This window comes from Anopheles marshallii, chromosome 3, assembly GCF_943734725.1.
Source record: "Anopheles marshallii chromosome 3, idAnoMarsDA_429_01, whole genome shotgun sequence".
Lineage (NCBI taxonomy): Eukaryota > Metazoa > Arthropoda > Insecta > Diptera > Culicidae > Anopheles > Anopheles marshallii.
Genome location: NC_071327.1, coordinates 35965040 through 35989506, shown reverse-complemented (window position 1 = coordinate 35989506; position 24467 = coordinate 35965040). Strand labels below are relative to the sequence as shown.

General features: G+C 41.1%; 1 protein-coding gene across 1 annotated transcript in view; it reads right to left on the bottom strand.

Annotated features, from left to right (window-relative positions):
• LOC128713619 (protein naked cuticle homolog) overlaps window positions 1–21814 on the bottom strand; it is a 45086-nt gene extending 23272 nt beyond the window's left edge. The window contains exon 1 of the mRNA XM_053808481.1: window positions 21751–21814. Coding sequence (XP_053664456.1) covers window positions 21751–21814 — 64 coding nt within the window. The remainder of the gene's footprint in view (window positions 1–21750) is intronic.
• Window positions 21815–24467: the final 2653 nt, after the last annotated feature.

Here is a 24467-nt window from a genome sequence, read left to right as displayed (position 1 = left end):
CTGGGCGATGGGCTCCTTCATGCTGACAATCAATACTACTTGCTTGGCTGGGTGAAGCATACGATAGTACGTGACACTTCCCATTCCTCACGAAAAACGAAGGTGATGGTATGAGATTGGTTGTCATCGCTTCACCAAAGCCATCAAGTGTTCCGCCATCGTCATCGAATGTCCGGAGAGACCATTGACGGTATGAAAACCATAGAGTAACAATCGAAGCCATGACCAGGATTAAAAGAAACTCAATCAACAGCAATGCCTCCGAGCCGCGCTGCAATCCCCATCAGCCAAGAAGATCTACACAGCTCTGCAAAGACCGGCCCTACAATTACCGACACGGAGCGAACAGGATGGTCTGTTTTCTCTTCCAGCGGTTGGGTTAGAGTTTATTTACCGTTTGGAACTCGTAATTACATTTCCATCACTATGCCGTCAAAAAAATGCACAGCTACGGGGCGGAAAACCGTCAAAGACGAATTCATACGGAGCGAAAGCGAACCAGAAACAAAGAAAAAAAAATGAAACACAAATCTCCAACGAAATACAGAAACATCGTTGATCGAACAGGTCCACGAACAAGTGAAGAGTTTCATCTAGCAATAATGGAAGAAACCCCGTCGGAAGCGCTATCGGTGGAACTTTCCAGAGCAAGGTGGACACACGGATGGACAGAGAAACCAACCCTTGTACGAAATACCAGCGCTTTCTGTGCCTCTCCATGGTGGTGCTCGGTGACTACGTTCTTGCAATTCGAAGGAGAAAAGCAATAACGGGAATAGGAAAGACCGCAAAGGAAGGTCTATCGCGCACCATTGCGATGATGACTTTGAATGCCCAGGATGGAGAAAACGAATCATTGACGAAGACGACAATCAATGACGACCACCAGGCAGCAAACAGAAACTACGAGCACGTCCGTATATCCATTGGTCAATGGTCGTAAAGCTAATCAGGTATCGTAGAAGCTATAGGATATTTGAAGAAAGCTGCAATGGTCGATACATACCTCGCACCATGTGACACCTTTGCATATAAATCACGTACATCTGAAAGGTCTTGCACTGTAGGATGTGTAACAGCAGCAGCATAGAAAATACTACAAATGAAGTTGTTTTAGGCATGACGTGCATTTGAAAATAACGCAAATACGACGAGTTGTGGAACATAGGTAACTAGGAACTTTACAGATAAATACAACCACACAACATCTGGCGAAAAATAATATTGCATTAACTTTTGTAAAGTGTAAAGTAAGTGCGTTTCAATTATAAATAAGCAAGCGGAGACTTTTAAATGTGTTGCTTACTTTCGATGCTCCTGATTATATTCTCATTCATGTTCATATGCAATTCTAATATGAAACTATAAGAATCATCAGAATGAAATATGAAACACGAAAAAACACCAAAATGAAACAAATAAATGAATCCATTCATCATTACAAACGTATATGCCTAATAGTTTTTATGACGATGCCTAGAGTGCGACACAAGAATTTCCAGACAGGATTTACACAAGGATTCCTTAAGCGTTACAGAGTTTATGGTGCAGCATCTGTACAGAAGCAAATTATTACCTACACAAAGTGTTGAATACAAATCAATACGGATTATAGTGAAAAGGGCCTATATACAAAGAATGCCGCATACACCCAAGCATCTCAGAAAGGTCTCTACCTCGACTGACCTCCCAGACCGATCGAGGGCATCTGATGCTTTCATCGGGTACCTTAACGGAGTTTTCAAAGAAAATTAGCTATTGTACATGAAATAGCTTGCAGGGTATGCAATAGGAAGTTCTTCGATCCTGAAATTTCAGTGAGGGATTTCGGCACCACAGGCACACGCTTCCTTCATAATTGTTCCTTCAGACTGCGGAGCAACAAAAAGCTGTGATCTTACATTTGGCAGCTGCATTTGGAACCACAAGTTTAATCAAGTATCAGGAGTCATCGCAACGGAGCAACGGAGTCATCCATCATGTTTTGACCTATTTCGACCTTATTTATCATACCTAGCTAATTTTCATAACAGATTATTTTTAAAATTCATTAGAAATGATTGAAAAGCCTTTGTGTAAACCTTATCTAAAATCTAAAACTTATCTAAAATAACCTAACATATACAACAATCCAATTTACCACATGTTAAACAAACTCCGGTACGCATACTAAGGGCAACCTAAGTTGACACTGCTTGCCAAATAACAGTGCATAGTGCATACCTGGAATAGGGAAAAATCTGCACTATAATACTGCGCTACCCATACATGTAACTAAGCATTGAAAATCTATGCCAATAACTCGCTTTTAATAAGATTATGTGTCCCTTCATAGCACCGAGTGTTAGTTATGGCCTTGTTTATTCTATATGTTGGGAGGATGTTTTCGCCAGGGTACTGATGGCATCAGAGAGACGTATGCAAATAATTTAATTATAGTTCAGACTCTAGACTATTGCGGCTAATGATACCGGCACCTCGGCGACCGTTCCCTTATCTTTCATATCTTCACATAAGGTTGTTACAAGCGCTCACCGGTCTTTGATGGCTGTTGAAAGAATGTTGCAATCGTTGCTTTCAGATCGCGCAACTGTTTCGTCGATAGCTAATATCTCTAACAATTAAGGAATACGTGGGGGCCACCCGACACGCATAGTCTAATGATAGGCCTCCAAGACATACCGGTGTTGCTGCTGACAAGAAAACTGATGATGGTGGTAGCAACAATTACGGCCCCTGGTTCACCCCATTCCGCCAGGAGATGATTACTAGTACCAAGTGGATGAAGTTGCAGTCACAGGCACATTCACGCTGGAACATAGCCTCGGGTTGCGTATACTCGCCCGAACGATCATAAACAACATCAAAACCAATGTATAGGTAGATGGCCCAACTCAGGCATCCGGTATCAGCGATCCACTGTAATGTGCCTGTGCACTAGTGCATTTCCCACCACTCGCTGTGCAATAGTATATCCGATGTCTGACATCCTACCGGATGCTTTTCATCCAACGATTCGATGTGTCCGGAGTGCGTGTACGAAGATGGCTGATACAAGAAACAATTTGTGCAACGAAACACTGCGCTAGCTAAGGTGTGGCTAATTGAGATGTTGTGCTCGATGTTCCGTGGGTATTATAGGGGGAAATTGATATAATTAACAACCTGATGAAGAAAGATGGTATGGCGATTGTAAACGATTTGTTACTAGCATAAGACCGATCCGGTTGCAGTTCGCTCCATGAAGTTAGATATACAACCAAACAGTGCACTTGACTTAAGAAGTAGTTTAAAAAATTGATTTATTCAAAATTTCTCATTAGTATTCTTATGCACTTAAAAAAAAACAAATTTATAAATTAGGATTAGATGATTAAACATTAGTGTTATTAACATTTTATAATATACTGGAAGTAGAACTATCAATTTTGAAGATATAACATTGAACAGCATCTCATCTGGTCGCGAGGCTTCCGCATCTACAGCATGGTTAGTTATTACAGTAAACAAAGCGTCAATCGAACAAATTAGAAAACGGAACGACCTCCAATCGAAACGAAAAGATACACAGACATTGGTCATAAATCCTACAGTTTATGTCGAATACATTGCTCTACTTCCCCAGTTGCTCTTCTTCGCATAATAGAGAACTAAGATGGAGATTAGATGTAGCGATATGGAAGCCACAAAAAAGAATATTTATATATTAGTGCTTAAGACGCTAAACGACATTTGAAAAAGGGTCATAGAAAAGCAAAATACATTGAAGACTTCTCTCCATGGTATTCCAAAACGGAAAGAGAGTACACATTTTGCGGATTTTGCAGGTCCTATTTACTTTTGTTTTTATGTAAAGTAACCCGTCTGGTCGATTGGATAAAAACCAGAAACTTCCGGGTATTAGAATACCCAAACATTAGCTATACCATCATCAACACCATGTCGTTTTTCCACCGGATATTTGGCTGGAGAAAAAGTGCATCGTGAACATTTATGCTCTTTTTCCGGTGCATATGTTAAGCTATATTCACATTAGATTGTTATGGAATTTTTCAGATCTTGAACAGATAGAAAAGAAGTTTCTTTTAAAAAGTCCATCAATGAACCTAACATATTTTGGGAAAGAATTTCAATTGGACGATATCTTTTAAGACCAAACCAGGAGTAGAGTTATAGAACTATAGAATTAGTAGAGGATAATAAGAATATATTTGAATATTAGAACATGTTTTAAATAAAAAAAATATAGCTAACCAGCAGCTGACAGACATGAATAATGATATTCGGAGGAAAATCGTTATTTTTCACCGTATTTTCAGCCATTTCGTGTCGGCACGCAAAAACAGTAATTAAACAAAATCCAGAACCGAATCCGAAACTAATTTCTAACCGGAACAAATCAGCAAAAATGGGTTTTTTTTTTACATTACACTCTCTACACTTCGCTTTAACCTGGTTGCTACGGAGCGCAGGACAATGGCATGTGAAAAAAAACGATCGTTTAACCCAAAGTCCAATGAACGCTTGAAAACCATACCAATGTTCAAATATACTCCTAAGATGGAATTGACAGCGCGAACGCTTAACCGTTCCGCTTGGTCAGGAATACCATCTATGCCTAATGATTTGTACCGAAGTCGGACGAAGATCAAACAACGAAACCAGATTTTATCATGTGGAAAGACAGTAGACAAAAATTAAATAGTGTTTTTGTGCTTTAAAGTAAAACAGACTGGATATTGGTGGATAGAAGCTTTTGTTACCAAACTTCGAAATTTATTTCTCTGTAACATCAAAATCGCCTTCGAAATAGACACGTTTAAACCGGTAAATCTTCTCATGGCGAATTTTTCTCTTTTTTTATTACTCAAGTAGAGAAAGAAGATCATACAAACACGCGTATCATCTCAGTATCATCCTTCATTCACAGCATCCAAAATGAGTGTGAATTAAGTTACACTTTTTCCACTCTTTTTGGTGTTCGAGGTGCAAAAATACGTACGGAGTAAGCAACCCCTACTGTGGTGTCTGTACTAGTAGCAACAAGCAAATCGATCGGACGATTGCAAACGGTCGAGAAATTCAAGTCAAAGTGTAGCGGTACACATGGCTTGCCGGTAAAAGATGGTACTGTTGCGCACCACATCACGCTGGGGAAACACGAACAAACCCCAATCGGAGGGTTTAAATCAGGAAGAACGCACGCAAGAAGAGGGTGGTTCGCGTTGGCTCATAATGGCGGAAAACATTAAAAGCCTCTTTTGGTCGATCGAAGCGCTTCGGAACGGGACCACAACACGCGCATATGGAAGAAAGAGGAACCGACATAGTGAGTTAAAAAAAAAACATAAAATATCGTTTCAGTAGATGGTGAAAGAAGAAAAAATACTGGCCTGAACCAGCGATGTGGAAGTGGTGGTCAAATGCCCAGAGATAAAAGAACCAAACCGAATTGACCGAGAGGTACAAGCGCGGCTTGCTTTCAATGCGATCGTCTGTGAGCGCATCAAAAATGCTCAAACAGTGCGATGACGCGATGGAGTGGAGAATTGGTAGAGAGATCGATATGGCAAACGCAAAATGCTGTAACAGAAAAACAGATGCACCAAACGAACTGCGAAACAAAAATTAACTTATTTTTATCATTAGTGATAGAAAAACAAATAGTGAAGGAAATGCTTAACGGTATCTTGTTCAATGCCAACCATTTTACTTGAGAAATAGAGCGCATTTCCATCACAACTTTAAAATAACACACCTTGACATAGAATGAATATTCGATTGGTCCAAGAAATGGTAAACGAATTTTATACATGGACACTAAAAACTTTGTTTTGCTAGCTGGAGAACGGATAATTGATTCTGAAAATACGCAAGCGAACGATCAAGTAAACATGCAAAAGATACCCTGTTTTTCTCTCATTAAGTGTGTGAATGTGTTCGTGTGGTCCGCGCTGGCAGCGAGTTAAAAGTCGTACCGCCAAACCACGGACCTCACGCGGCACGGCCACAAAAAGACATTAAAGAGCACAGTTCGCTTTACGAGCGCAACAGCGCGCACACGGATCGCAGCAATAAGCCGCGAGGATCGATGTGATCGAGAGCTCGTAAGGGAGAAAAAACATATTTATGCCGTTGCCAGTGAGCGAGAAAGGCACGTTTATTTAAGCTCTCCTAAAAGAAGGGAGGTGTAATCGACATGGAGCTCCGTTCGCTCCGCTCCTAAACCATCGTACACTCGTCTCGTCGACACACAAATCTTTGAAAACTTCCAATGGATGGAACATGGAACACGCTTCAGGGAAAAGTGCCAGTGATGCAAAGGGTCGAAAGGCGGGGATCGGGACGGCATGGCCAATGGCGTTGGATGATGCTCTATTGCCGCTACACAGTGCTGTGTACCGCTGCCGAGCAGATGATGGCATTGATCAAGCGACGATCGGCATGAGATCTTACCGGGTCGATAGAAATGAGAAAGAATGAGAAAAAAATGAGAGAAGCAACGATGATGGAAACGGTGCGGCAGTAACAGGAAGGTTAAACCTTCAAAGAACTTAGCCACCAAAAGGCGAATACAAAACAAAAGCACTGCTGTGAAACACCAATGCCGAGGAATTCATCGTTTCATCCCGTTGGCGCTCTACGATCAGGCTGCACGCTTCATTGGTTTCCCTTAAGCGGAAGACTCAGCATTCGGTTCGGCTTTGCGGTAGGAAAATGGAGAAAAAAAAATCAAATTGAGGTGATCACCTCTTGGGAAAGAATAACTATCACATAGACCCGCGGCATCTAATTCTCTTATTTGTGTCTCACCATGAACGACGCAGAGTCTGTTGATGTAAAATGCGGTTACAGCTAAAGGTGTGATGATGCCGATGCAGATACAGCGAAATGCTGCATGCTAGTGTGTGCCACAATAGGAAATTATGTCTTGCAGTAAATCCAAAAGGGCATAAAAAGGCCAAAAATACGATGTCCTGCATTTATCTCTTTTACAAGGTCAAACAATTTTCTAATACAAGACGATGTTGTAATCGTTACCTATATGTAGGTAAAAGAGCTGTTCCGAAAATCTTATGATATACATATTTAATTTTTGATATACTAATACTAATAATTATGACTATTGATTACAAAAATACACCTCTTTTGTTTGACGCAAAGACTTACTAGGATAGGTCTGCCATATCATGATATATTGTTCTAATTCTATTCCAATCCTATATCAAGCCTAATGCAGTTATCTGTTGTGAATAAGGTACTAGATAGGTTAGGTAGGTAGGTTGAAAAGACATTTCATATATTGGGTCTATATTCTTATTTGAAGATAGCGTCTAGCGTAATAATTTGATTGCAGAAATTAACACTAGTACTTCTAGTTAACCAACTTATTGTCGATTTTTTATTCGATTAATATGGTTAAAAAAATTGATGATAAACTCAGGAATTGATCTTTCTCTATTATTTTTTCCATCATTGTATAGAATCCTTAGAGTAGTATGAACAGAGCTTTACTGACTGTCCATACAAAGTAACTTTCAGTAAACACTTCAAATCAGAATGTTAAAGCATGTATTCGAAAGGCACCCCACGATGCCACGTAAATGATCCGAACGATGCCCTCACGTTAATGTAGGCTCACAAGGACCGACAAAAAAACCCTAAAAAAGATACGCTTCACCACTTTTACGACCCACAGATACGCTACAGATAATGGCCACTCTTAGCCACGATCCCACAACAAGGGATTCGATTAGAGCGGCAAGAATCAAACCGAATAATTCGATGCTTCGATGTTCATCTCGCTAGTAATCGAGACCTACGGAACGTAAACGTTGTATGACGCGTGGATGCATCCCTTGAATCCACTAACTTTGCATGCGGTTGTAACTATGCCTAGAACGGAAGGATGGAGTGTACGAGATTTTAATTAACGGTAATCAATTAAAATTCCCTACAATTTCCCGTGATCACTTTACGGGTCAGCATACGGGAATCGATTGACACGCCGGTGCAAGGTTTTTGATATCCAGAAATGGAATCTCGTCTCACCTTCGTTCTTGGCAACTTTCAAAACGTATAAAACTGTGTGCCGCAGAATGGTGGGATGAAGAAGAAGGAAAAAAAACCCGATCCAAGATAATAATAATAAAACAGTCATCCGCTCTCGACCCGCTATGGCCACCCCTATCGACAGAATGGGCATGAAGCTGGAGATGAGAGGTTTCGAGTTCTTCTGTCTGTTCAGCACCAGCATCTCAGACACCGCGCCCAATCCCAGAGGGTCGTGTAGACGAAGACGTCCGGCCCCAACTATAGTTGTGCGTCCATTAAACGACAATAATCGTCATTAACTTATATATCGCGGCTCAACGAAATGCCGCCACAATCATGCGAGCATTCCCTTTCGGTTCAAGGTGCCGCCAGAAACGGTCCGAAGGAAACGCACTAATCTCGAATTCTTCCCGCTTTGATGAATTCGGACCCGGGCCTTAGAGTGCCTTCGAGTGCAGAGGGAGGGGAGTTAATTTTTTCTTTACGTATGGTAAATGTGGTCGTTAATGTGAATTCACCACCCCTTCCAATCGCTTTAAACCGTCCTACACCATATTTATGAACGGTCTGTCGTGGCTGTTAGCTCTGTCCGCACAAATCGGACATTGAACCACAAAAAAGTGAAAAAAAAGGTTGAATGTCACTCTCGCACCTGTCAGTGCAATCCAGTAAAGATTTGAAAAAAATAGAAAATACTCACGAGATAGTAGAGATTTTTTTTTAGGTAATTTAAAACATCTTGAAGAATAATATTGAAAACAATTTTCAGCTTTTTGAAGCATACCTGAAACGAAAAGAAAAAATAATAATATTATCGGGATTTCAAAATAACAGAACAATAGGAAAAATGCACAGCATTATGATACTAAAAAAGATATTATGATCTTTTATAATATTTTATAACAATTGTTGTTGTTGAAAGTGTAAAACTATCGAATATCAAATAACATCGAACTGCTCGAATGCTACCTGAATCTTTGAACAGTAGTTATCTTAATAGCAAGAGCACTATTCGCTCAATTACTATTTTGTATAACGCATTCTTTTATGATAATTTAATCAAACTAAGCAAGCATTTAAGCTTCGAAAGGCCTAACATCTCTGTAGAGTAAAATATAACACTAAGGGCATTTCTTCTACTTCATATTTTGAGCTTACAATCTCTCGTTCTGGCCTTCTCTAAACGAATAGGCAATTATTCAATATGCACCGGAATGCATTTCGTGCGGCTTATGAAGTGTGTCTATACCAGGTAATACAACTCTGCTTAACCGTGCGCACCGTAAGCCCACAGAGGTAACTAGTGGAAAGCATCCAACACATTCAGGGTGGGGAACACAAAATCGATCAATTAAACCCCCGTCTAATGGCACTATTTCGCAGCCTGAAACAACAATAACTATAAATTGCGCACATTATCGCGCCAACACGGCGGAATTGCGATTGCAAACTTGGCGCCGCTACCACTGGCCCCCTCCCACCCCGTTGCTAACCATCTGTGTCTGTCTGTCGGCGCAACGGTCTTTGATGTGTAGGCACCTCTCGAGCGAAGCAGAGAGCTCGCGTGCGCCGTCTACATTTGCCGTACCGACACTTTGCTTTGCCGCTCGTTTCTCGTGGTAAGTTTAATGACCACCAACCGGCTGGTGGTGGTTCACAAACCAGCATCGACGGCTGGGCGAAGTAACTAAAACTATTAGATGCGGTATGAAATTGCTTTTAATTAATATTGTAACAACGACCTCGTTGACGACTGCAGGCGTTGCTGATCTAGCAATGTTTGGCGTCAGTTATGGTCAAATTCAAATCGATTCATAAAATTTACAGATTTTACTTTTTTGTTTATACACAACAGTGTGTATTTATGTTTGTATTTATATTTGTATCGTATCAATGCATGCATGATACGAATGCTAACTATATTGCTTACAGGAATAACAATTTTGTATTTTCTTTTATTCAAATCAACCAACAGTGACGTATGATAACAAAAATGTATATAAAAAAAAATTCGAAGCGCGAGTATTAAAAAACACTGCACTATTTGATGCCTATAAAAGGTTAGGTTTTCCACAGCTGCTGAGTCCCAGAAAGATGGTATTCAAGCAAATGCAAGACGAACCAATAGCACCAAGCATAAACCATCATTCTACGGGGCAGGAACCCAACTGTTTGCGAGTTCGTGCGGTATGCGCTATCCTAGACCAAGCTCTACAGTCCATATAGGTAGTGAGAAGTGGTGCAATATTTAACAAAAATTCCATTTGAATAAGTCATCACCAATCCTGCTCGGAGGTTCACGCTGCTCTGCCGAAAAAGTAAACAAACGTGCAGTAAGTCGTAGAACAAACGCCGTCGACCGTGGCGCAGGTAGACGCACATATTTGGGAATTTTGAAGGAAAAAAACAAAAACACCAGCATCATAAAATGGGATACAATAAATGCTACTAAAGATGTGTCCGAAAATAAAAAAGTCTTGCTGCAATCGGCTGGAAGAATGCGTTTTTTGATAGAGTGTATTTAGATCAACAACAGAAAAATATCTTCGGATCGTTTTTTTCCATTACCTTAGATTGATGTTTATGTGTCTTAGTATTCTTTACTGTTTCATACTACCTTTGCTATGTATTAACGAACCATGTTATGCATAACGAATTTATCATGTTATGATGGTAAATGTAAAGCATTTTCAAAGAACAAAAATAAAAACTCGTGCATAATTATCCACGTTACTTCCCGTGTCGTGCATGGTGTCGTAACTTCAGAATTGCCGATACGAAATAGTTTTTAATTAACGACAGTTCTAAAGCGACATACCGCGCTCAACCACCGTGTATCGGGCCGGAATGCCATCATAATTGCATTTCATGCTTCCATAACATTCAACGACGATTCATGAAGCAGTCTCCGACTAACATGAATTATTTTTCAAAGATATACATGCCAAATATATTGAAAAAATGCTCTGCAGATTAATACTAGATTTTTATTGTAGCCTTCTGTTTTTATAGTTCACTAGTGCAGCAAATTTTAAAATGATTGTTACATTGCAAAACGAAGCAGCACGAAATACTCACTCGCCAGCTTTATCACAAAAATGCAGTATTGCATTTTTTTATATTTTCATTGCACCTCAGAATGTTTTTTCATTATATCATTCATGATACATAGATATAACACTATTCCAACAATACTGGCACTATGAATGGACCTTACATAAGGATTAAGTTCCGTAAGCTCTATGTTCTTAAGCTTCATACGAAGTCTCTTAAAATCTAGACCATTTTCTATGCTTTATGCCACAAAATAAACGTACTGTGAGCACTACGGCCAGTAATCACACACACCAAAGAAGCTCAAAGTAAACATACTCCCACGATGATAGCAATATTTCCATTCTATGCACTGTGATGTACTTCAAAGGCGCAGTGCAACTACATGAGTTGTATTTCAAGACCCATTTATGTTCTACTCTGATGTTTTGTTGGTGGAAATAATATTTCACTACATCATAATAAATATTTAAACTTTAAACATATAATAAAAATTGTATTACTTTGAACGATGAATGCTTTCCGATGCAATAAACCTGGGAAATAAAACAGTAAACAAGAGCCAGTCGTTTATAAAACTAGGAACAGAAAACAATATCATTCATAAAACTTGCTGGAATAACTTTCACAAATGAAAACGACGCGAGACAAATGCGTTCAGCCAAGTAAGCCCATGACGATATAAGCTCTTTTGCAAATAACAATTAGATAGAGAAACCCCCGGTGGTTGAGAATTGTTGAAGAAATTCAAGTAGATGGGACACATTTCTTTAATCCTACTGCCAACTAGTACTTGAGAAAAGCAAGAGAACCCACGTACTTGAGAACTTTACTCCAACATATTTTACGCGAGATATGTGCACATCATCATTATGTTGCTCATAAAGAGTACTTTATATGATTATGACGATACTAGTATACATCGTATCATCCAAGTAGAATGAAGCAAAAGAGAGTACTAGAATCTTTTGTTTAATAGAAATTAAAAACAAACCTGCTAAATAATGCAAAGCAAGAGAATTTTTTTACCAGCACAACAATCTCAAGAGATCTAGGCCTAACATTTCTGGCTTTCTGTGACTTTATTTACTCGTAGCAGGATAATCAGTCCTGCGTACGGGGGATTAGTCCCGATGGGATTTCGGTCCGGTCCGTTCGTGTGAAGACCAGCGCCGCTACCATCATGCAACCGGGCCGCCCAAAGTAAAAGAATACATCAATAAAATTATTAAAACCTTGAATTTTTGAAAAAAATCCTTCCCAAATTATTGAAACTTTAGTACATAAAGAAATGGCACAAAATACGATATTCTAAAAAAATAATCTGCAAACCGAACGAACGAACTTTCCAAAACTAATATGGAACATATTTGCAACTGTATGTTCGCAGTTATTATTATTTCCGACGACTAGAATCAGTGCTGTCCAGAGATACTCTAATGATACCGTCATATAATGCACTCGATAATGCATCTAATGGATTCCAACGCTAACTGACAATCACAAAATTGCAACCGTTGCTCCTGCATAAATATCCCATTCGTGCGTACATGTACGCTGCGCTGCGTGTCGAAAAATTGGAAGTAAGAAAAATAGAGTGCCAATGAAGCTGCACAGACGTCAATGTCAGTCGCTGGTAGATTGGTGCAGAAAACTGCAAACACGCAAAGGGAAGCTGCAGTAACACAACGAACACAAACGGCACGCGATCGGGGATATCGCTGCAAGAAGTGATGCGCGTTTTGCACCTCACTATAATTAAAGCCATTTCCGAACACACAAGGAAAAGGTGGAAAAAGCGGCAGCTTTATAGCATCGTTACAGGTGACACAGATGCATTTTATTTTCAAACAGCATTATCATACGTGAGGGAAACGAATACGACAAACGAGCGTTGGAGATGAATTTCACATTCTCTCTCATGTGAAGTACACATTGAAAGAAAAATCATGTAAAGAAGTACTTATCACAACATTTGACAGTACCTTTAACGAAAACTTAGACTAACAGTATTTTTATGCTTCGTAAAACGATTAATACGATTAAAAAACCACACCATTAAAGAAAAGTACAATTTGCGCACTGTTTCACTCTTGATCATCAAGCGGTTGAGAATTGTTGAAGAAATTCAAGTAGATGGGAAACATTTCTTTAATCCTACTGCTAACTAGTACTTGAGAAAAGCAAGAGAACCCACGTACTTGAGAACTTTACTCCAACATATTTTACGCGAGATATGTATGATATATGGCGAGATATGGCGACATCATTATGTTGCTCATAAAGAGTACTTTATATGGTTATGACGATACTAGTATACATTAATAAAAAAAAAAAAAAAAATATTGATATATTGATATTAATATTGATAAAATATTTAAGATGCTGTCCGGAAACATATGAATCAGGAACTCTTAAGTAGTAATCTGAGTAAGTGCTTTCAGTAACTCAAGTAATTCAAATGTCAAATGACGCTAGGAATAGATTACACGTCTAAGTCACGAAACCACGAAAGGTCGGCTGGCGAACCGACACAACAAATTTAAAAAAAATGTTAGTGCGCCAGGAAAAGCTTAAAGACTGGTATCGGAGCACCATTAATATGACTATTATTATGTGTTTGCGTTTCTTTTCTGACCAGACAATCGCCAGACCACGTCTTCGATTCTGGATTATCTTATGCAAGAATGTGGTTTGTTACAAACATGTCGGATTTTCGGTTAATCGTACAGTATTCTTAATAGTAACAGCAGCGGCACACCATATTGAGTGACAGATGGATTCAATTTAACAGCAACGCGAACGAATAATGTTTTATTCTTCGCTCGCATAGCCATAATATCAATACGACCGGGACCGAGTAACCATCATCCAAGCGAATTGGAGCAAAGGCACATAATAACATTTTCAAAGAGCGAAAGCAACAAAATACCTGCTATAACTGACCGTTTGAAACAGTAAGAAGCTGAAGCAGCCCAGAAACAAGACACGGACAGGTTCGCTTAGTGAGGTTTTGTTGCATTTGTTGCATTTGTTTGTTGCTAGAGAAGCAAAATTCGCCATCAAATAAAAATGCGGCACGTAGTGAAATGCATTGGAAGAAAACGTCTCAAAGGAGAATAGCGTACAACACAACTCCTTGTTTATCATTCACCCTCCGTGCAATTTTGTCTTCTTCTGCTGCTTCACAGCTATCTCGTTAACGTCTGCCAGACCAACGAAAAGCGGCAAAATTTGGTAACAAACGTGCCCTGCTCTGGTCTCTGCGGTTTTGTTGCAACTAAGTCCACCATCGGCATAACACAACCACGACTTCAGCCGCACCGCTCGTAAAAATACGCGGCCGCCACAATCATACATAAACGCTCAAACACGGAACAACAACAAAAAAAGATCGGCTGAAACGGCCACCACACTGAATCCGGGCCTGCTTGCGGCAAATGGCAGCAGAAAGGAATTGGTGGATAAATTTCCAGTGGCTGTAGGCCGTGGTGAAGCATTACGCTGTAAACGATGTAGGCAAAAACGTGTGCAGTCGCATCACAAGGAAGGTCGACAATAAGGCAATCAACAACAACAAAATCCCCCACCAGCATCAAATACCAAACCAGCAGATGGAGGAGATGGGTTGAAAAACTACAACATTTTGACGAGAAGCAAAACCATGTGAGCTTGCGGAAATGTACCATCGGTCGTTTGAAATATGCCCCATGGTCCATTGCCAATTCCGTGCAACGTCGATGTCCTAGGATGGATGGAGGATGCACCTTTCTACCGTCAGACCAATATTCGCAAAGATCACAACAGACCACTACAGTTCCGGTAGCGTTGCCGCACACCAATCCACAATCAACTGGGCTGGCATTTTCTTGGCGGTTCTTCATTTATGCTTTCCGTCACACCACAAGCTGATGATTACCTTTTGGAACATTTTCGACACATCCGGCCTCGCTTGATGGGGTAATGGCGTCTCTCTCCATTGCTTTATCTCTTTTTTGCCCTCTTGTGTGTGCGTGTGTGTTTATGTACACTTTTTCATCATTCCCCAGTCGGTGCGGAAAAATTTTAATCATTTCCTACGGCAATTTGAAGCAAGCCTTTTTTCAATGCACCTAAATATGAATGCACCTTGCGCTTACCATGCGCCATACCCAATGCAACCGTATATGCGCGCCGCCCATCGGCTGAACGTAAAAGGATAGCCTATTGAAAAACAATCTTTCGCCCCAACAGTGCGGCTCTTTGCGTGGTTAATTGTAGGGTGTTGTATACGAACAAATCGTTTCTCCTACCTTAACACTACTCGCTCGGCAACATTTGAACGTTTTGACCAAACAGAGAACGAAAAAGAACCCGGGCCACTACAGCATTGGCAGCTGTACGTTTGTACAAATTTGCAACGGATTCGGAGTTTACTTTTTAGCTACAATGTTAATAATGATTGTGAGGTACAATGTTGCATATTCGTGCATCAGAAACAACAGTTCTTAAGAAATGGATTTTAGTAGAAGGCAACAAAAACTGTTCGTGCCATGAGTTGAGTTAGCAGTAAAGTTGTGCTGTGGTGTTAGATAAGTGGAGGTTTCCACTACCAACATGGACTATTTCTCCACTCAATCATTAATGTATGTGATAAGCTTTGAACTCGAATATGAGACTTCAATAATAACTTCAATAATTCTAGGAGACTTAGTTTCAGTTGGTTCATGTTTAGTTATAAGTACTGCTTTAGAACAATCAAACGGTTTAGTTGTAAACTTAACAGACATGAGTTTGCTGTCCGTCACGTTGAATGAGTTTGTCGAATATGATGCCGTTTGAATACTGTTGTTCGAAAGAATACGACAAGCGACCAAATATTCGGGTTATGACATAATGATTTGGGGCTTGGGACCACCGGTTGCAAAATGTTGCCTGTTTGAACTGACGCTAGCGTAATAAAGATTTGTGAAGTCTATATCGATTTTTTTTCAGGGCAACGTTTTTCCAGGAGAACGTACTTATGAATCAAAACTGAATTTTATAAATTGCCCATTGCCCTACAACATCCAACATACGTATGATCCGACAACAGAAGATCCAACTTAAACCCTTTGAGTTATTCAACTTGGGCCTATGGCACACGTATCCTTGAGATCTTCATATCCAGGTCCGTAAGATGTTCAAGGCCAGGTCCTTTACAACAACACTGCAAACCTTCTTTTTGTATTATCTTAATTTTGTTCTTCAACAAGTAGCCATTTTTACAATTTTCTTTTTACTCTTAAAAAGAACCTCGAAGTTGCTCTTGAAATCATTAACTTGAAGGAACAAGGAAATTGCGTTTTCCTCCCGTCTAGAATCTTTACAAAAATTTGCTCTTCTTACGTTAGAACAGAAAAAAGGTAATGCTCGACAGTTAAAAAACATCTCAAGTTCTCTACTGGATTCGGTGCTAAGTGTTGCGTTTTTATACAGAGACTCGAACAACGTCAAGCCACAGCGCGTTCGCACGGTTCGTGTGCTGAATGTGCAAAACGAAAGGCACCTGAAACAGTAACACCGGGACCAACTACACAAAAGCACAACAAAAGGCTACAATTTGCAACGCTTCCACATTTCATCACGGGGTAGAAAAAGGCGATAAAGATTTCGCTCTTCCCTTTTGGGGAAGCCTGTGCACAATACGTCCATGCCGGTGAGGTTGGTGGTGATATTCGTATGAAGCAGTATGTACTGTGGAGCCGGTGTAAGAGTTGTGCGGTTGTTACTTTTCCATCGGTGTAACCAGGCATCATTATCATTATCTTAATTTTCCCCACAGTTACACTAATTTTCTGCCTGCTGCACACTGCATCCGATGCAAAAGTGTAGCTTATATGCACTCGTAACAACACTACGAAGCGAATGGAAACGCGGCAGTATACAGCTTTTTTTGTTGTAACTTTGCCATCTAGAGGAAACCACCGTCATAGAACTTCTACAGTGGTGCCACAATGAACGACAATGCAAATATATATATAAGCCATTTGTCTTATTTTGTCTATCTGGCTGTGTTTGCTATTTGATCTTTTCGGCACTTAATTATATCCGAGAGCTTGGACGGTTAATGCTATTTTAAATCGAGTTTGCGATAGTGACGAAAAGAGCATAATTCATAATTTAATTAACATAATTTAACAATTTCTGTGCGATTCATTTAGTTGTCAAAGTACCGTCAAAGACACCGCTAACAATACAGCACATGCAGTGCAACTAATGCAACCGCAAGAATAAATTCATAAATGTAGTAGAATAAATGTAATACCCAGCAAGCATTATACTTGGACTTGGAATTGAACGCCAATACTTCATGAACCATAAAACAACGTAAAATTTAATCAGCAACGACGATATTTCGATACCGAAGTGTTCTATTATGGAACATTTAACTGTTGACTTTCTTTAAATATTGATTGTTTATTCTTGACAATCAATGAATTTTCAGGGCTTGTTGTGGATAAAGGGCGACATCCGCTATAAATATGTCACACCGTCTAGGAAGGCAAATTTTTGGCAGTTTTTTCGTCCGATACTGTATATAATATCCGTGCATTTTGTGAGCCGATCAAATGAGCCGATAGCATCTAAAAGATTGCTATTTTATTTCGCTCTATTACTTTTTTTTATTACTATTTGTGACAATGGTATTAACCCACAGTAAAATACAACGTAAAATGTTGTGGCTATTATGGCAATGCTTGCAAAAAGATGTCTTGAAATCCTCATAATTTGAACAATTGAAGCTTGTACTCCTTACAAACCGTACCAAAAACTGGTCGATCATAGAAAATATGCCCTAAACATAATGTTTAGGAAAACAGATGGTTCCGAACAGGAGGTTGAGGAATGCCACGTACGCGGTCCTCAGTTTTGTAGCCTTCTTGCTCACATGCCCTGCTATCTCAACGATCATAATTCTATTCAGCCCATGGATTTTTTTCTCAAATTGGTGGCTGATGGCAGAAAACCTTTTGCTTCAAACCATCTTTCCTAAGTGTGCGAAGATCGCTTCAAAAGACGTCCTGATCGTTTAGTTTGCTTCTTTTCTCCATTTCACAGCCCAAAAACATCGTTTGTGGGTTAGAATGCGTACGAGTGCGTAAATGTAAAAGCCGCAGCAAAACAAAAAAGTAAGGAAACTTCACCACCGTAAAAGGGTCGGTATCGGTATGAGAGCAAGCCTATAGGGAACCGGGGGGGAAATGAGCGGCTTTTGTCGGATGCCGTCCTATTTTACACTACAAAGCATCAAAGCACATACATAGACGCATCGATCTGCGGCAGGCTATCGATGACCGATGAATATGACGTAGAAACACACAACCTGCCAAGCATTATAGGAAACATCCTTTCAGGAAAAGCTTGAAAATGAATTGAACTAGTTGGGCACGAATAGGAGAACATGAGAGAAATAGCCTTCTATTTCATTCTCTCCGCCAGGCGCAAAAGTATAAAAGCGATCCTCGGCCAGGAAAAAGCCATGAAGTAAGAACCAATTCACAATAACACAAAAATCCCGAGAACGCACGTATCTTTACCGTGTCCCTCCACTCTCCATCCCTTCTTCGTTCTCTTCCCTGCTTTTATCCACTTTTCATTTCACCATCTTTTCCATCTACATTTCCTTCTTTAGTAGGCAAAATGCCCGACGCCAACGTGATTGTTTTCTTCTTCATCTTTTTCTCTGTGATGGTGAAACGCATGGGCCGGATAAGGGATGACGAAAAGGAAGGTGTAAAAAATCGACACAAATGACGAAAAGAAGAAGAAAACACCACAAAGCGTACCGAAACACCGATGGTACGGGTAGGGGAGGTGGTGGTGGTAAGAAACAGCGAAAAGCGAAGCGCAGAGAAAGAAGAACCACCGCCGCGACCCCGACCGATACGAAGCATAACAGCAATATGAAAGAAAAGAAAAAAATTTAAAAAAATATGGAAAAAAAACAACAATTCCACACACACACACACGCGCGCGCATACACGTACGGCATCGGCATGAAAAGAAGAAAGAAACCGAAAAGGGATCCCGCGGCTGCGCACTATCTATTAGGAGTTGTGGAGTTTTTTGGTGCCGGGGAAGACAACAAGTGGCGGTAGAAGGGATGCTCCATAGGCTGTGCGTGTGACACACACACAAGGGTAACCCGAGGGGGCAGGCCGAGGTGGAACAATTCCGAAAACGCGACCGAAATAGGAATGCCACCGAATGGTACACAACACGGTTGGTCAACGGGCAACGGGAGCATGTGTGTGAACGGTTGAGAGCAAGAGAGAACGAAGGACGCGGGATTGGGCGACGACGAAAAGGGTAGGAGACGCAATGTGAACGAAAAAGCGGAGCGGTCAAAAGGAATCGAAAAACCCCTACAAGCATGTTCATCGTGCGGGGGGAAGAGCGCGACCAGGAGGGTGAAAATAAGCGAGGTTTGGCTGTTTTTGGGGTATCACGCCAAAGGGATGAGCGGGAAGGGATGCTGAAGCCACAGGCATGCACGCACTCTCGCGTCAAAAAACGGCCCAACCGATCGAGAAAGAAAGAGAAATCGACATTTGAACAGCACAACAATAACAACAAAAACACACACAAGAAGAAAGAAAAGCCGACAGATCATATGTAAGCATCGAAAAACCCGGCACCGGCGTATTCGAACACACCGGGTAGGTGTGAAAGAGAGCGAAAAAGCTGCTAGAAGAGAGTGGCACAGCTGCAAGTGGTGGTCATGACGGGTCGTACGCGTGTGGAAGAGCAAGAGCCACAAATACGATCGTTTAAGCGCGAAGAGCATGATCGGACCCACAACGGGGAAAAAAGAGAAACCCGCAATGCGTGAGAGACGGCCGACCAGCGGGTGGGTGGATGAACACGCATGATAATGACGCTGAAGATCGTCACACACACAGACTCACACGTATACGCACGCAGCCATACGCACTCGTTACGCACGGTTCGGTAACTTCAGCAACCTCAACGGCGGTGAGCGCTTGCTCACGTTGTTAGCTATTTCTCATACAAGCGATTCCGCTGGCAATCTACTTGTTGTATGACGGCTTGTCTAAAGCGGGCTTTGCCCACCTTACCGCACACTTCAAGGTTCAGCGAAAGGGCAAGAAAACGATATCCCACGACGCGTTTCCACTAAGCTTTTCTGAGTTTTGCTTTTCTATTTGATTCGAACTGTCACATCCCGACAGAGGTACTTGAAAAAATGTGTCTAGTAACATATATCAACGCAATACATGCATGGAATGCATGGAATATCTATAGATTTAAATGTTAAAACAACAGCTTCATAATGCGACAACTGACGTATAAAACTATGGCTGTCTAAAGTTGTTGCGCTACGGGCCTAAAGCAAACTCTTCCTGAGCACATCCTGGATCGCCCTTTAACATTACCCCCTTCTTTCCATCCGCAACAGTAACTAGGTCAAAACCATCTGCCAAATCCAAGGGGCCAGGCACGTAACGGCGAGAAAATGGCCCGCGGTGTAAGAATGGCTCCAACCATACGACGCCAAGTGTGTGAGAGGTGTGAAAATTAGCCGCAGAGCTACACAGTGGAGCAGTAAGCCAGATGGTACCACTGCCCGGCGCGCTACTGCTGCTACGCAACCGTACATACACACGCGCCATCTTTGATGAATGGGGGTATTTTTTTTTTGTTCCAAATAACCAAACCCGAGTGGACCGGAAAGAAGCGTACGTGCGTGCTTGTGCATCCCAATTGACACACCGCAAAAGGTACAAAACGTCTTTCGCTCTTTCGGGCCGTAGTTCCACGAGTTCTTTGTATTTTCTGCAGCACTGATGTGAATTCATGGCACTTTCTGCAGACGTTACGCAAAATAAAGGTACTTGAGCAGAAGAACCATCACCAATTCAAACTTATAATAAAAGTTTGAAGTTGACATGTTCTTATTTCCCCTCTTTATTGTTAACATATTATAGTTAAGACAACACCCAAATAATATCTTAAAACTCTCTCTAACGAGATACATTCTTTGCCTTAACGCTTCGACACGTCATCGCTCCTACCATTACGGGTACGGCCCATTGGAATCGTTTAAGCTATTTCATGGCGATGACAGAAGTGAATGGGGTTAAAGGGCATGTCCTAAGCTGGGAGGATTAGGCCCGAAAAACTTTTCCCAACCCGAGGTTGGGCGGAGATGGCAAAAACGGGGAAATGGCCGATTCTAGTGATGAACAATATATTGCACAGGAGACGTCTAACAGCTTACGTTGCAAAAGACCTGGGGTTTCCTTATGCTTCTTTTCTTGGTGATGTTCTCCGACTCATCTCACAGCGTTAATGGATGTTTGGCATAGTGCGTTTTCTTTGTAGGGACACCATCGGGCGGTGATCTATGAAAGCGGCAGCTTGACATTTGGCAACCTGATAATGGTGGCAGTGGAATAAATTAAGCACCATCTGGCACAATTTCTATGCCGTCTGCAGCGAACTCATGCAGTGCAATAGATTAAGTAAAAATCTTGGTTTATGGGGTTCTAGGTTTATAGAAAGAATTCCGAATGAACGGATTTACAAGATGGATTTAGAAGCAGTTGCAACTTGAGAACCTTTACAAGACAAGACAGTTACTGAGAAGACACTTACCTGTAAATTGTTTGTAGCCGCCGAGTATCTTATGTTTCCACCATTTAACAATATTTCCTGCCATTGCGCCAGAGATTGAGGTGCCACAAATCACTCGAATCAAGCAGTTTGCCGTTTTCTAGTTATGATTTATGTATGCTGCCGCAATTTCATTAACAAACCTCGCTAATGCTTACACTACAACTAAATGCGGGGGTTTCTATACGGTTTTCCTTGCTCCCCCATAACATTCACTAGCTTCAACACCATCGGCTGCGCCTTCTCCTTTCACGAAACACACCGACACACACGCAAACACACCCGTCTAGGCACGGTAAAAACTATTTTCCCATTTTTTCACCAACTTGTACACGGTGCACAGCACATTTCTCGCACACGCACGTTACGGGGCGCCAGTGACACTAGGGCGTTTACTTGGATTGCACTTTTTCGCACCATTTGCCACTACGACGCACACTTCGATTGCCGCGAATGACTTTTCGACCAAACTACATCACCTCGACTTTCAAACCAACACACTTCGATAACTATTCTGGAAAGCGCGATCACTTCGATCACGGTTTGATGTAACACCGTTTTTTGTGTTGACAGATGGTGCAGTGTAGGTGCAGATGCATTTACTGTAAGGAAAAATGACCCAAAAATACAAATTATTCGTAATCTCTTTAAAGTTCCAATTTATGTGCAGATAAGCATAGTTTATGTTTTAAATTATTGGCACTAGAGCCCCCGTTCCCAGTAACTAAAAAATGCTTAAGTACACACGGTAATTTTTTATGCTGTGAAGAAGAATGTTCCGGTTCTTCATCCATCTGCTCACAACACTTGCTACAAATTTCCTCATTGAGCAAGACGGACGTTCAATTTCGCCCATTTGAAATTGAGCGGGAATTGAATTTGAACGATGTTAGTACGCTTTCCGCGTAACATAACGTGGCCACAAAACAAGCGTCACTGTGTTGGTGATTCTATCCAAAAGTGCCTTAGTGTTGGTACTGTCTCGCATATTATGGTGTGCGTGTTTCTGCTTCTCTTTTCCACTACACCAACTGCTGCTACTTCTACTGCTGTGATGGAAAGAAGCTGCTTTTTGTGTTGTGGTTTTACTCTTGAATTGTTTATGTTTGGTTGAAGAGTTTAACAATTGCAACAACATTTTCCGGATTTTTTTCTAAACGAACTACTGCTGCGAATAGCTGTAATAATTCCGTACTTGCTAAATTCATTAAAAAACAACAGTACACCAGCGCGTTGGCTGGTTTTGCTTACGGTTCGCGGTAGAACATGAATTCAGAAATGTAAAATCGGAAATCGGGCAAAAATAAAGCACTGCACACGAATCATTGCAGCAGATACAATGGCCGTCCTTTAGCTCCATACATTTTAAACTATTGCTCCGGATGCTGGTGAAATGAAAACAGTTTAAAACAGTACGTGAAACATAACGCGTAAATAGCAGCATAATTGAATCCCTTTTAATGCGCACATTTTTTATGATTTGGTAAAAGAACGGTTAAACGTATTGGTAAACGTACTAAAGAGCATAAAACTACGCATAACAACACAACAACCGGATTCAATAAACACACTGTAAGCAGCTGCGTATAACCACCTGAACTTTCCAGCAAACCATTCAGAACTGAAAACGTTTGTTTTGTTTTGGTCCGGTTTCGCGATACATAATCGCGTAAAATGAATCACTAGTAAATATAGCAAGTGCGAGTAACTTTTTTCCACAGGTACTAGCAACGAGCACGACACATCGTACGTCCGCACGCTTTGAAAGTAACAATACAAATAATAGGGAGTAAGAGAAAAAGGCACAATTCGTCTGCTCGTATCTCTCTGCTTTTCTGGCTGCTCTCGGCGTTGCGTTTATGTTTTGCTCTGGCAGGTATGTGTGTGTATATGAACCGGCGGTTGCTACGGTGAGAAGAAGCAACACAAGAGCGAGATGGAGCGATGGGTAGTAGGAGATGAAATGAGAGTCTGCATGACGGTCGTCCCAAGGAACATTTTTTACCCCGCAATTAACTGTTTCTCTGCGTTTCACGCCGGCTGACTCCACATGCTGAGCTGCTATTGGTAAGATACTCCTATCCCTTTCGTACAATGTACTGCTTCTTGTACCTTCGCGTTCTTCAGGGACTTTGTTTTTTCCGCTGTAAGGGACTAGTCACAGTTTTGCCGCAGTCGCATCTTGTCAGTGATCACCAAACTTGTTTGATATTGCCGGACGGGAAGAATGCCGAATGAGAGCTGCTATCATGAACGTCAAATTCCATACAAAGACCAGTCCCTAATGAACACATTCGCAGTTGTTAAAGGTATAAAGATCTTAATTAAGACTAGTAGCAGCAGTACTGATAGTAGCAACACATAGCATCACTTTCCTATTTTCTACCATAGCAAGAAACAAAAATAATAAGCGTGGCCATTGCAGTTGCATATTTATGCATAGTTGCATATTTGTTTCTATTCACATTCGAAAATAGCTGTGGTACAAGCGCAGCCGTTGTGCGAGAACGCTTCCATTACCACTGTCGCGAGATAAGAGCCATGCATCCGCAAGGCCCTTTCGTCGTTCCATTCAAACTCCCGATGGGCCGCACAATCTTGCTATACGGCCCGCTATTCGGCCCAATTATGGCCAATCATTCGTTTTGTGCCAACTTCGGAACTGCTCCGTGGGGTTCTCGGAAAACGTCAGAGAGCGT